We start from the raw sequence: 14,713 nt of genomic DNA on the forward strand, positions 1-14,713 counted from the left end.
TGTTCCAGACCGCCCTTCTTGTCCCAAACTCGATCTTTTCCGTGCCGTCTTCACATCATTCTCGTTCTCGGAACAAGAATTTATGTCTCCGCGACAAACCTCCTTCTGGCCATTGTCACGCGGGTAGCCAATCAAAAGACGACGACCGATGATGACGACGGAAAGCCCCAGTGCGCGGGGGAGGTTCGCGCGATTGAAACGACATCATAAATCTGACGGTTCGTTGGCCAGCGAAACTTGTAAGATTATGGACCAAAGGTACGCGAAGGTTTGAACAGAGGATCATAACTTTGTCCACGGTTTTGAGATATGTGTCTGCCGTTGGAGGTTCTTGATTATATTTTGGGGGGTTATAAATTTGATCAGTGACGTATCCTCATGAACATGATCAATATCGAATATGGTAAAAGCACGTGGTATAACGAAGTCTTGAGTGCACTCTTGGAGATCCCAGTCATGGTTTGAACTTGTGGGGACATCGAATATGTCCGTAGTTTTGAAAAAGGGTTAGTTTGTAGGCCATTTCTTAAGTTTTCGGTTCTGGTCGTCAAAAGTACGAACAGGTTCGATGTCCTCGAAGTTCCACGTCATTTTTAGGACCGTTATGGATTTCCTGAGCGCTTTGTTACGTCCCGCGAACTAACCGACTTCGATATTGATCGAGTTCAAAAAGTTGAATAATGTCCACTCTTCAATAAGTCAAGGACCCACGTCTAATAAAGCAATCTTCGACATCGGCGACGCTCCAAAATTGGTCAAATTTGTCCGATTGGACTGAAGTGACTCGATCGTGGGGGTCATAAATCATAAATCCCCTGACACTGTTGGAATGATCCTCTATATCGGTGGTGGCGCATCGCGGCAAAGGTCACCCGAAATGTGTGTCAATCCTGGCCACCATTGGACCATAAAAGGAAAGCAGATCTGGACGGTCTGTTTGCTCCGCGCAGAGGTCGCAGGAAATCGCAAATTAATTTGAAAAATTTGCGCAAAAGATTCCATCTTCGAACTCCCAAAACAGGTTAGAGGATATCGCTGCGCTGACCTATTGGGCTACCAACTCTAGTAGAAAGAAGACCATTTAAACCATTGATTGAAAAATTGCAGTGACCTAAACGGTCAAAACGACGAAGAACCCCCCCGCTCACCAGATCACGATCACGATCGATTGGACCAATAAAAGACGGGCCGAAGAAGCCCACCAGAAAGGGGCAAAACATGCAGATTAATTGACCCACGTTTCGCTTCGCGTTGGTCAAATCCGTCGAGAAGAGATCGGATCGACTGGACGACCCTCTGCGGTGGTGGGTCCTAGAGTTGAGCAAAGTGTGAAATATTCCAATTAATTGTGTTCATTTATATTATGCAGCGGGGATTTATTGGCGATGTCAGGCCATTTCAGGAGGGATCGATGATCCGGATTAGTGTGTAGGACGCGATTGGTATACCTTTGAGCGGGACATTTATGCTGTTTTGGCCGGTTCTGAGACTGTTATTGCGAGGCAAATGAGATTTGTTTGTGTAATTGTAATTATAGTTAAAAGATCTATTAATATGTAAAATTTTGTGCAAAACGATAAAAACGATATAAACGTTCAAAACGATAAAAACGTTGTTATCACGTTCAGTATAGCAAGCAATGTTCAACACTTAAAAAACGGCCTCAAACGTTGAAAACGACAAAAACGATATAAACGATAAAAACGATAAGAACCCTAAAAACGTTCAAAGTTTCAAACTCATGAAAAAGAATCACATTTCTCTTGAAATGATCACTTAGTGTAACCAACAATCTCCCAAACGGCGATCGCCGCACCTTTCTCGAGCTCCACGGGTCGTGAGCTGACCCAACCATAATCCGAAAGGGGTCCCGCCAGGGTCGTCACGCGAAAGTTTGTTTACGTTCCGATCGGTAACGCGCTCGTGTCAAAAAGGTCGTAAGGTCGACAATTAGTGAGCCCGATATCCCGGACCCGATACGGAAATTTCACCGGAAAAAGGTCGCAATGACTTTGCATTTCAGTTGAAGCGCCTCCCTAACTAGTCGAGGGGTAAAACGATCAAACGTTTTTATCACCTCGCATTTATCGGCCAGTCACGTTCGGTTAATTACGTGAGATTCCCCCCTTGGTCACTTTGAGAGTGACCGGCAGGGAGAAAAGCTTCGCCAGATCGCCAGATTTCGGAATATCGAACCAATATCGCGCCATTACCTAATGTTTGCCTGTGCGTTAGAGTTAGAGAAAACTCAATGTTTTACGATATCGAGGCGGCGGCCTCGACGCGTCGTAAAGTGTTGAATTGATCAGTTGGGGAGCCACGATCGACCGTGGGAGTGGCGCGCGCGGACGGCTTGGACTCGAAGCCCTAAATTTCAATTTGGTTATCTAATGCGATAAAAAGCTAATGGGTGTCGATCAGTTTTGAAGTTTACTGACCGGTTGGTGAGCGAGATGATTTAGGGCTGAGTTATGGAAAATGGGCTAGACGGAGCGCTATCGGAGACAAATTCGAGGGGTTATCTGTTTTGATAAGTGACAAAACGGTCATTTGTCAGCGCTGCTCGATGAAGTTATCATAAGTGGCAGCTAATTTCGATGCAAGGCTGATAAATGTCTGAACGTTAACCTTATTTGATTGAAACTGGTGAAATCATGGGGCAACACTTGATCGTTTGCATTGGTGAGACCAGTGAGACAAGTTATGACCTTGAGACAAAGTCGTACATTTGGGCATGAAGCTATAAATTTAACAGTGGGATAAAACTGACCATACAAATCATAAAAATATATTGAAAATGATATTTTGCCTTGCGTTAGTCTTCCAAGTAAAGCAGTGGGACAAGGAATGACCATAGGACAAGATTGCAGCTTTTAGGACAAGATCGTTGACTGTAGTTCTGGTGAGGTCAACAGTGGGACAAAATCTGATCATGAATGTCTAAAAAAGCATTGAAAATGATCTTCTACAGTAAGAAAGTAAGCAGTGGGACAAGATCTGACCATGGGACAAGATTGAAGGTCAAGTGAATACCTACGGCAACATAAATCAGTGGGACAAGATCTGACTATGGGACAATATTGAAGCATTGAGACAAGATCTGACCATAGTAATGTTATGTGAAGGCAAATTCTGGTATAAAAATGACAATCAGCAATGTTTTACCGGTTGATATTTCCAGTAAAACAGTGGGACAAGTCTTGTCTCATCAGGCAAGATATGACCGTTGGCTACCGTTAGAGTAAAGACCAGATATGATGATGATCGTGAGACAATGTATGACCTTCTGCCATACTTAGGCAATTGGTCTTCTTAGTAACAGTAAGTCTAGTTCCAGTCCGCCATACTTTGAGGATGATTTTCCAACAAGTTGGGACAAGTTTTGAACATGGGACAAGATCAGAATCGTGTGGTCTTCCGTCATACTTTGACGGTTGAGATCGAATCGATTACCGTGATACAAATTTAAGACTTAATATGATTGTTAGCTATGGAACCTTTGAAATTCAAATTGAATTGAAATTAGTAGGAAGACGGTGGGACAGCTTCATTTGACTTGCCATTCACTTGTGGGATAAATGGTAATTCATTTGATTCATGCCTGATTTTTTTAAAACATCAATCGGTAAATTTCTCGACAAAGTTAACGACCTCTGGAAGGGCAAACCGCCGCTGGTGCGTTCGTTTGACCACCGTGTCTCATTCCAGCAAAGCCCGAGTCTTCCGCAGTTCTAGGAAGAACAATACGCTTTCTAAATTTAACTTCTCTGTTCTGCCAACTAGCGAATGGCAACTCCTGTGTCACGAAGGTACGCCCCGCAAACAACCTCCACAAGATTCTTCCAGAAAGCGACAAACACAATTGGCCCGTGGTATCAGCGCAGCCTCATCGCAACCTTCGCGACCAACTCTTCTGTGTAGAGAGACCCAGAGAGACTGCGCAGAACATCGCCAAGGCGACCATGTCGTCTCCGGCAGGAAAAAAGCGTGAGTGTAACAAATTAGCCTTCATGTCCCGGGAGGTGACTGCCGTGGCGAGGCGAGGGGAAGCTGCATAACGACGTCCTCCGACGACAACAACAGAGATAACACACGGGCTTGTCACGAGAGAAGAAGCCAAATAACCAATCCCTGGCGACAAAACGCCCGGTTTGAGCTGTTCTCCGATTCCGCAAGCCTGGCGGCGGCGGCTCCCGAAATCGAGTTTCGTCCCGTCAACTCCATACTTGTCAATTAAGGTGAACAAATTGAGTTTGGTTTTGGTTGAGGCGAAGCCTTAAAAAACATGACAGGTGATTTCCCTAAAGACGTCCGCCGTCGCCGCCGAAACGTCAAAAATGGAATCGATGCCGATCGCGGCGTGGCCAACCCACGGGGTTTGGGCCCAAAGTGGACCATGCTCCACGCAAGTGAAATTTCCCTAAAGACCTTTATCGGGTGGCAATAGATCACACGAGATCTGCTTTGTTGGCAGCACAGTCCACCCTAATGACGTGCTAACTAGACTTTGAACACCACCTTTTTTTCAGCGCGAACTCCACGCGGTGCGAATCGTTGATCCCCGCGGGTAACCGTGGTTCGGAGCGAACCTTAAACAGCTCTCGGACGGTGGCCACTTCTTGGCGTGGCGAGGTGGCTGGCAACACTCCCTTATAAGTGCACATTTTTGCACAATTCGCACTCACAGCTGCCGCTGCAGCGATGCTGGGGGATCGTCGTCGTCTAGCTTGGTTCTGGGGGTTTTCAGAAGACCAACGGCGGCGTATTCGCAGCCCAGACAACATAAATCAAAACATGATTATGCAGTCGCTCAATCTTGGAGCGTGGACCGGTGTTGGGGCTGTCTTAAGGGACCACGTGATTGATTGAACGAATTCGGATGATTTGAAATGTTTTTAATTTCGCTGTTTGGTTCGCGGAGTTCGTCAATTTCGCAGCAGCGCGAACGACCTTCGTTCTTGGAATCGAGAGTTTATTGGAAACGAGTTCAAGCGAATCATTTGCAAGTGGTGTGGTGATTGACACACAAAAGTTGTGGAAGATTATGTTCAAAATTTAAAAAAATCTAACAGAAATGGTAGACGTCTCTATTTTGGACCTACCAAGCCACTGGTCGTGGCCAGCGCCGTGATTGATCAGCATGATAGGGGTCTTTGAAAGTTGCGAAGTTCCTACTTTTCGTCTGTGGTCCATGGAGCAATTTTTGAAGGCCCTTGTCAATAACGAAGTAGCAACTACGGGTAGACACCAATACTTAAAATGTAAAAAATGTAAAAAATGTCAAAAATGTAAAAAATGTCAAAAATATCAAAAATGTCAAAAATGTCAAAAATGTCAAAAATGTCAAAAATGTCAAAAATTTCAAAAATGTCAAAAATGTCAAAAATGTCAAAAATGACAAAAATGTAAAAAAATGTAAAAAAATAAAAATGTCAAAAATGTCACAAATGAAAAAAATTTCAAAAATGTCAAAAATTACAGAAATTAAACCATTACAAAAATACAATAATAACAATAATCACAAAATTACAAAAATTACAAATACTACAAAAATTACAAAAATTACAAAAATTACAAAAATTACAAAAATTACAAAAATTACAAAAATTACAAAAATTACAAAAATTACAAAAATTACAAAATTACAAAAATTACAAAAATTACAAAATTACAAAAATTACAAAATTACAAAAATTACAAAAATTACAAAATTACAAAAATTACAAAATTACAAAATTACAAAATTACAAAATTACAAAATTACAAAATTACAAAATTACAAAAATTACAAAATTACAAAATTACAAAAATTAAAAATTACAAAATTACAAAAATTACAAAATTACAAAATTACAAAATTACAAAAATTACAAAAATTACAAAATTACAAAAATTACAAAAATTACAAAATTACAAAAATTACAAAATTACAAAATTACAAAAATTACAAAATTACAAAATTACAAAAATTACAAAATTACAAAAATTACAAAATTACAAAAATTACAAAATTACAAAATTACAAAAATTGCAAAATTACAAAAATTACAAAAATTACAAAAATTACAAAAATTACAAAAATTACAAAAATTACAAAAATTACAAAGATTACAAAAATTACAAAAAATTACAAAAATTACAATAACTACAAAAATTACAAATCTTTTCAATGAAATATGTTTTTATAATCAATTATTGTGCCACTGCACATGGTTGCTTTTTGCAATATATTTTAAGCTGACAAATATTGCAAATCTAAATCAATAGTTAGTTGCAACTATACTATAAAATTCTTATGAATCATGATATTCGCATCATTTTTCCGAGATGGCTCAGTATAACTACAGTGCGATATTTTGAATTTTAACCAATTTAAAGCTACTGAGCTTATTCGTTTTTTTTTTTCAGTAATTATCTCCGTTTTCCTCGCAACTTTCACCGCACTCACCCATTGCGACAGTTTGGCAGATAAGTTCTGTAAACACATCACCTGTACCAAACTCGACAAGGAATGCACCAAACCGTTGAAACCGAACGCGTACTGCGTGTGTGAGTCCATCAAGGGAGGGTTCACTAAATCTTACACAACATGCCCCGGACCAACCGTTTTCAACGGAGCGAACGCCAGATGCGAGCCGAAAAGTGCGGAAGCCACACTTTACTGCAAGAATCAGCAGAAGAACCAGAAGCCTGCGCCGAAGAAGAGTCAGAAGAAAAAGACTTAGAATGAGTAACAGAAAAATGTAATAAAACTGGTAATTCTTGTTTAATTTGTTCTAGTATCCCAACTTCTTCAACTCATCAGCGCAGATCTGACGAACTCTGGCCGTGTCCCGGGTGCAACCGCCCGTTTGGGGGTTGAATATCGTGGCGGGATCATGGCAGGGCACACTGATGCGAACCAGCCTATTTCTGCCCTGGCTTCGGTCGCGAACGCACCAGCAGTAGGTTGAAAAATTTTCCCGAGAGCAAACTTTCTTGTACGTCGCAATCCGGCTACAGCTTAGGAAGTCGCAGTCCGATTCCGAGTCGGCCCGGATTTCGAGGGTGGCCAGGAGGAGCAAGAAAATCAGGGCTGGAAAAAGTGAGGTTCGAAATAAAGTGTTTATGATTCGATGAAGTACACGGATAGAAATCCGGTCCGCAATACCGAAACCAAATTGTGTTGAAATCGATAACATTGTTTGTTTTCGATTTCGTTTCAAATGTTTTCAAAAACGACAACATTTTCATCACTTTCGAAACATTTTGTTTTCGAAAGCGCCCCTCGCTTTTCTCAAAGTTTTTTCGATCGTAACAACTGTCAAACGCAACCAAAACCGCAACCAAATTCCCAACCTGCGACAGTTTGTTTATGTTTTTTTTTCGTGTGTTGGCCAAAACGAGGTGCACTTTATAACCGATGGTGGAGGTACCTGCACTGCCCTCCAAAGATAGTTCCTGAAGCCCGTTTTGTGCCGGCGATTCCGGAGGGACCCGCGGCGATCGCGATGACCGCAAGAGAGGCTCCTGTAAAGACCGATAGGCGTACCGCCAAACGCAGCTGGCCAGACCGTACAAGACGGGCAATGTCGGTGCCGAAGCTAGCGGCGTTGAGTTCCGCGGAGCCCGGCCCCTAGTAAGCTCACTCTTAAGGCAAAGTGGACACGGACTGCGGAATCAAAAGAGGACGGATTTGGACCTCGCGCCACGACGAGCGTCCAATACCGTTAAATCGTGTTTCCAAAAAGTGTGGTATGTTTGAAAGATTCTAGCTTCCTAAAATCTCACAATTTAATCATCCTTTTCCCTCAATAGACAGCGACGCTGCCTTTTTCCAGTTGCCTTTGACCACTAATCTGACCGTTGCCCAGGGGCATCCTTGAGAAGGCGTACCACGGAATGATTTTTCGTAGTGACAAAGAACAGACTGCCACCGTCGAAAGCAACGAGATTTGAACAGGCGACGGGGACGAAACAAACCAAGCTGCGAGCGCCTCCTCCTCCTCCTCCTCCTCCTCCTCCTCCTCCTCCTCCTCCTCCTCCTCCTCCTCCTCCTCCTCCCCTCCTCCTCCTCCTCCTCCTCCTCCTCCTCCTCCTCCTCCTCCTCCTCCTCCTCCTCCTCCTCCTCCCTCCTCCTCCTCCTCCTCCTCCCTCCTCCTCCTCCTCCTCCTCCTCCTCCTCCTCCTCCTCCTCCTCCTCCTCCTCCTCCTCCTCCTCCTCCTCCTCCTCCTCCTCCTCCTCCTCCTTTAAAATTCTCCTCCTTCTAAAATTTAAAATTCCTAAAATTTAAAATTCTAAATTCTAAAATTCTAAAATTCTAAAATTTAAATTCTAAAATTTAAAATTCTAAAATTTAAAATTCTAAAATTTAAAATTTAAAATTTAAAATTCTAAAATTTAAAATTCTAAAATTCTAAAATTCTAAAATTCTAAAATTCAAAATTCTAAAATTCTAAAATTTAAAATTTAAAATTCTAAAATTTAAAATTTAAAATTTAAAATTCTAAAATTCTAAAATTCTAAAATTCTAAAATTTAAAATTCTAAAATTTTAAAATTCTAAAATTCTAAAATTCTAAGATTCAAAATTCTAAATTTAAAATTCTAAAATTTAAAATTTAAAATTTAAAATTTAAAATTCTAAAATTCTAAAATTCTAAAATTCTAAAATTTTAAAATTTAAAATTCTAAAATTCTAAAATTCTAAAATTTAAAATTCTAAAATTTAAAATTCTAAAATTTTAAAATTCTAAAATTTAAAATTCTAAAATTCTAAAATTCTAAAATTCTAAAATTATAAAATTATAAAATTCTAAAATTCTAAAATTTAAAATTTAAAATTTAAAATTCTAAAATTTAAAATTCTAAAATTCTAAAATTTAAATTCTAAAATTTTAAAATTCTAAAATTCTAAAATTCTAAAATTTAAAATTCTAAAATTCTAAAAAAAATTCTAAAATTCTAAAATTCTAAAATTCTAAAATTTAAAATTCTAAAATTTAAAATTTAAAATTCTAAAATTTAAAATTTAAAATTCTAAAATTTAAAATTCTAAAATTCTAAAATTCTAAAATTTAAAATTTAAAATTCTAAAATTCTAAAATTCTAAAATTTAAAATTCTAAAATTTAAAATTCTAAAATTTAAAATTCTAAAATTCTTTTAAAATTCTAAAATTCTAAAATTTAAAATTCTAAAATTCTAAAATTCTAAAATTTAAAATTCTAAAATTTAAAATTCTAAAATTCTAAAATTTAAAATTCTAAAATTCTAAATTCTAAAATTTAAAATTCTAAAATTCTAAAATTTAAAATTCTAAAATTCTAAAATTTAAAATTCTAAAATTTAAAATTAAAATTCTAAAATTCTAAAATTCTAAAATTTAAAATTTAAAATTCTAAAATTCTAAAATTTAAAATTTAAAATTCTAAAATTCTAAAATTCTAAAATTTAAAATTCTAAAATTTAAAATTCTAAAATTCTAAAATTCTAAAATTTAAAATTCTAAAATTTAAAATTCTAAAATTCTAAAATTCTAAAATTCTAAAAAAAATCTAAAATTCTAAAATTCTAAAATTTAAAATTCTAAAATTCTAAAATTTTAAATTCTAAAATTCTAAAATTCTAAAATTTAAAATTCTAAAATTTAAAATTTAAAATTCTAAAATTCTAAAATTTAAAATTCTAAAATTTAAAATTCTAAAATTCTAAAATTCTAAAATTCTAAAATTTAAAATTCTAAAATTCTAAAATTCTAAAATTCTAAAATTCTAAAATTTAAAATTCTAAAATTTAAAATTCTAAAATTCTAAAATTTAAAATTCTAAAATTCTAAAATTCTAAAATTCTAAAATTCTAAAATTCTAAAATTTAAAATTTAAAATTCTAAAATTCTAAAATTTAAAATTTAAAATTCTAAAATTCTAAAATTCTAAAATTTAAAATTCTAAAATTCTAAAATTTAAAATTCTAAAATTCTAAAATTTAAAATTCTAAAATTTAAAATTCTAAATTTAAAATTCTAAAATTTAAAATTCTAAAATTCTAAAATTTAAAATTCTAAAATTCTAAAATTCTAAAATTTAAATTTAAAATTTAAAATTCTAAAATTTAAAATTCTAAAATTTAAAATTTAAAATTTAAAATTCTAAAATTCTAAAATTTAAAATTCTAAAATTCTAAATTCTAAAATTCTTAAATTCTAAAATTTAAAATTTAAAATTTAAAATTTAAAATTCTAAAATTCTAAAATTCTAAAATTTAAAATTCTAAAATTTAAAATTCTAAAATTCTAAAATTCTAAAATTCTAAAATTTAAAATTCTAAAATTTAAAATTCTAAAATTCTAAAATTTAAAATTTAAAATTTAAAATTCTAAAATTCTAAAATTCTAAAATTCTAAAATTCTAAAATTCTAATATTCTAAAATTCTAAAATTTAAAATTCTAAAATTCTAAAATTCTAAATTCTAAAATTATAAAATTCTAAAATTCTAAAATTCTAAAATTTAAAATTCAAAAAATTCTAAAATTTAAAATTCTAAAATTCTAAAATTCTAAAATTTAAAATTCTAAAATTCTAAAATTCTAAAATTCTAAAATTTAAAATTCTAAAATTCTAAAATTCTAAAATTCTAAAATTCTAAAATTCTAAAATTCTAAAATTCTAAAATTCTAAAATTCTAAAATTCTAAAATTCTAAAATTCCAAAATTCTAAAATTCTAAAATTCCAAAATTAAAAAATTCTAAAATTCCGTTGTTTCTAAATTCCTGAATTCTTTATTTCCAAATTTCCAAATTTCCAAATTCCTAAATTCCGATATTCCTAAATTCCTAAATTACTAAATTCCTATATTCCAGAATTCCTAAATTACATAATTCCTATATTCCTAAATTTCCAAATTCTCAGATTCCCAAATTCTTTAATTCCTAAATTCCTAAATTCCAATATTCCTAAATTCCTAAATTCCTAAATTCCTAAATTCCTCAATTCCTAAATTCCTTAATTCCTAAATTCCTAAATTCCTAAATTCTTTAATTCCTGAATTCCTAAATTCCTAAATTTTTAAATTCCTGAATTCCTAAATTCCCAAATTTCCAAAGTTCCAAAGGTCCAAATTTTCAAATTTCCAAATTCCCAAATTCCTTAATTCATAAATTCCGATATTCCCAAATTTCCACATTCTTAAAATTCCCAAATTACCAAAATCCCAAATTCCTAAAATCCTAAATTACAAAATTCCTTAATTCCAAATTCCTAAATTCCCAAATTTCCAAATTCCCAAATTCCCAAATTCCTAAATTCCCAAAATCCTAAAATCCTAAATTCCTAAATTCCTAAATTCCTAAATTCCTAAATTCCTTAATTCCTAAATTCCTAAATTCCCAAATTCCTAAATTCATAAATTTCGATATTCTCAAATTTCCAAATTCTTAAATTCCCAAATTCCTAAATTTCTAAATACCTCAATTCCTAAATTCCTAAATTCCCAAATTCCTATATTCCTATATTCCTAAATTCCTTAATTCCTATATTCCCAAATTCCCAAATTCCTTAATTCCTAAATTCCTATATTCCTTGATTCCTGAATTCATCAATTCCTAAATTCCCAAATTCCCACATTTCCAAATTTCCAAATTCCTAAATTCCTTAATTCCTAAATTCTTAAATTCCTAAATTCCTAAATTCCAAATTTCCTAAATCCCTAAATTCCGAAATTCCAAAATTCCTAAATTCCTAAATTCCTTAATTCCTAAATTCCTAAATTCCTAAATTCCTAAATTCCCAAATTTCCAAATTCCCAAATTTCCAAATTCACAAATTCCTTAATTCCTAAATTCCAAAATTCTTATTTTCCTATATTCCAAAATTCCTAAATTCCTTAATTCCTATATTCCCAAATTGCCAAATTAAAAAATTCCCAAATTCCCAAATTCCTAAATTCCTATATTCCTTGATTCCTAAATTCATAAATTCCTAAATTCCCAAATTGCCACATTTCCAAATTTCCAAATTCCCAAATTCCTTAATTCCTAAATTCTTAAATTCCTAAATTCCTAATTTCCTAAATTCCTAAATTCCTGAATTCCTAAATTCCCAAATTCCTAGATTCCTAAATTCTTAAATTCCTAAATTCCCAAATTCCCAAATTTCCAAATTTTCAAATTCTCAAATTCCCAATTTCCCAAATTCCCAAATTCCTAAATTCCTAAATTCCTTGATTCCTAAATTCCGAAATTCCTAAATTCCTAACTTCCCAAATTCCTAAATTCCTAAATTACCAAATTTCTAAATTCCCAAATACCCGAATTCCCAAATCCTTAAATTCCCAAATTCCCAAATTCCTAAATTCATAAATTCCTTAATTCCTAAATTCCTAAATTCCTCAATTCTTAAATTCTTAAATTACTAAATTCCTGAATTCCTAAATTTCCAAATTCCCAAATTCCCAAATTCCAAAATTCCTAAATTTATAAATTCCTTTATTCCTATATTCCTAAATTCCAAAATTCCTTAATTGCTATATTCCCAAATTTCCAAATTCTTAAATTCTCAAATTCCCAAATTCCTAAATTCCTATATTCCTATATTCCTCAATTCCTGAATTCTTTAATTCCTAAATTTGAAAATTCCAAAATTCCTTAGTTCTTTAATTCCCAAATTCCTTAATTCCACACACACACTCACACAATGATTAGTTTTTTAATTAATGATGTATTATTTTGCCTGAATAAATAAAAAAACGAATCAACTGTTTTACTGAACCAAAAGAAATATTCAACGGTCAATTCAAAATCCAAAACCAACGGTCAATTCAAAAACCGATTAAACCGTTCGGGATGGCTGCGTGCTTTTTGTTTTGCCAGGCGTCACACGACCGTGACGACTCAAAATCGACAACATTGTTCTCGATTTTGTTGCAAATGTTACCGGACGACTGGTCGACAACATTCTGAAACGAATTTCAGAACGAATCGAGAACAATGTTGTCGATTTCCCGGACAGGATTTCTATCCGTGTATATTTACCGCACAAGTTTTTCATCTTGGAATGAAGTTAAGCCTAGATTTTCTTTTTCATTCGCTTTTATAGAAGAAATCTATTCATGAAGATTGATTTTCGTGTCAATTCTGTGGACTTAGTTCTTTGACTAATGCTCTTGTTTGGTTACTTGTCAATCAAACATAGAAATTTATTACACGAAAGATTGATCGTTTTTCTCATCAACAGATACAATATTCTCTGAGACTTTGGATCGCACTTGCATTTTTATGTTTTTTTTATTTAGGGGAAATATACCTTTTCAAATCAAACACCTATATTTGTCATATGGAGAGTTTGATGCTCGATTAAAGTTCAAAAAAATCTATTTAGGCTATGCTTACCAGCAACAGCACCAGCATGCAAATTTATGACATTAACTGGCCAAAAAGATCAAATTTAATGCACTTTTGATCTTAACTTCTATTATGCGAGACCATTTCTCATCAGTTTGGTGGCACACACATTCACACGGAAGATGAGAGTTTAACGACTTAACGAAAGTCGCCATCAATATCTTTGCACTTGCGTTAACGTTTTCAAAGCGTTTAAGATATGAAATTGCTTCCAACTACCGGCAGCATGTTCTTTTGAACGTAAGTTAGTCACCCACTTGAAAAATAATCCCGGCACATGTAAATAATTAGCAAGCGCCATAAAAAAACAAACGCGCCAAGTCTTTTGACGTTTGACTTTTGACGACCCATTCCAATCGAAGGCTGAAGAAAACCGAGCGAGAAGCGAAAGCAAATAAAGAACAAAGGGTGACCAACACCACCAGCAGCGCCTGTTGGAGTGAGCCAGCTATAAATGCTAATTTTCGTAAGTGTTTACTTAAAATTTCATGACAATTGGCAGCACTAATCAGACCCAAAAGAGCGCTGGAATAAAAAAGAACCAAGCTGAAAATAGGAAAATGGGCGTGGCCCAATGCATTTTCGACTGATTAAAATACATTTGGGAAATTTTTTTTTTTAAATGCTTGTAACGGGAATAACTTTTAGTAAAAGTGAAAACAAAATAGAAATGTTTACAAAAAGTTGCTCTACTCGTTGGTGTACTTGGATTTATTAAATTTCAAGGAACACTCCAGATTTTCCAACATCCTTTAAACACGACCGCTTATTAGGCTTAAAATGATTTTATTTTCCCTAGTTTAAACTTAGTGTAATTTTTTATATGTTTTAGAGGACATTTATCTGCAAGTGCGAGTGCGAGCGAACAAAAATGTTTCATTTGATAAATTTTAAATGAAATACAAATCAATTAAAGGAACGGTTTACTGGCTAAACATGTCTTGCAAGTTTGCTCATGATTTCACAACTATTACCCTGTAAACTTATTAAAAAACTTTTTAAACCCACTGGGCCCCTTCATCGGCATGCCACTCGCGTCGCAGCGTTTCATATTTTTAGCCTTCCCCGTCACACAATAGCCCTTCTTCAAGTTGAACACGTAACCCTGCTCGCAGTCAAAGTACTTGGAGAACTTCACCCCGTCGTCCAGCAGACACATGCAGTACCCCTGGACGTTCCCACCCGCGGCACAGTGCTTCTCGCCGAGGACGTTCTTGCTGGCGCACTGCAAGTATCGACAGTTCCGGCCATCCCGCTCGTCCCGGAACTGCTCAAAGTCGGAAGCTGAAACTGTCGCTATGGACAGGAGGATGATTGAAACTGGAAAAAGAATGG

At 34.4% G+C, this 14,713-nt stretch overlaps 3 protein-coding genes across 3 annotated transcripts in view; 2 read left to right on the plus strand and 1 right to left on the minus strand.

Moving 5' to 3' along the window:
• The window catches only part of LOC6040719 (cadherin-86C), a 313,005-nt gene that overhangs the window by 97,732 nt on the left and 200,560 nt on the right, over positions 1 to 14,713 (plus strand). The window lies entirely within an intron of this gene.
• Positions 6,311 to 6,767, plus strand: LOC119765236. Its single transcript, XM_038248708.1, has 2 exons — positions 6,311 to 6,346; positions 6,409 to 6,767. The coding sequence occupies exons 1-2, from the start codon at positions 6,328 to 6,330 to the stop codon at positions 6,723 to 6,725; spliced, it is 336 nt and encodes a 111-aa protein (XP_038104636.1). The 5' UTR covers positions 6,311 to 6,327; the 3' UTR covers positions 6,726 to 6,767.
• On the minus strand, positions 6,730 to 13,031 carry LOC119765238. The gene is made up of 2 exons (XM_038248710.1): positions 13,010 to 13,031; positions 6,730 to 7,075 (listed from the first exon to the last, which is right to left on the minus strand). The coding sequence occupies exons 1-2, from the start codon at positions 13,023 to 13,025 to the stop codon at positions 6,777 to 6,779; spliced, it is 315 nt and encodes a 104-aa protein (XP_038104638.1). The 5' UTR covers positions 13,026 to 13,031; the 3' UTR covers positions 6,730 to 6,776.

The sequence above is a fragment of the Culex quinquefasciatus genome, chromosome 1, assembly GCF_015732765.1.
Source record: "Culex quinquefasciatus strain JHB chromosome 1, VPISU_Cqui_1.0_pri_paternal, whole genome shotgun sequence".
NCBI lineage: Eukaryota > Metazoa > Arthropoda > Insecta > Diptera > Culicidae > Culex > Culex quinquefasciatus.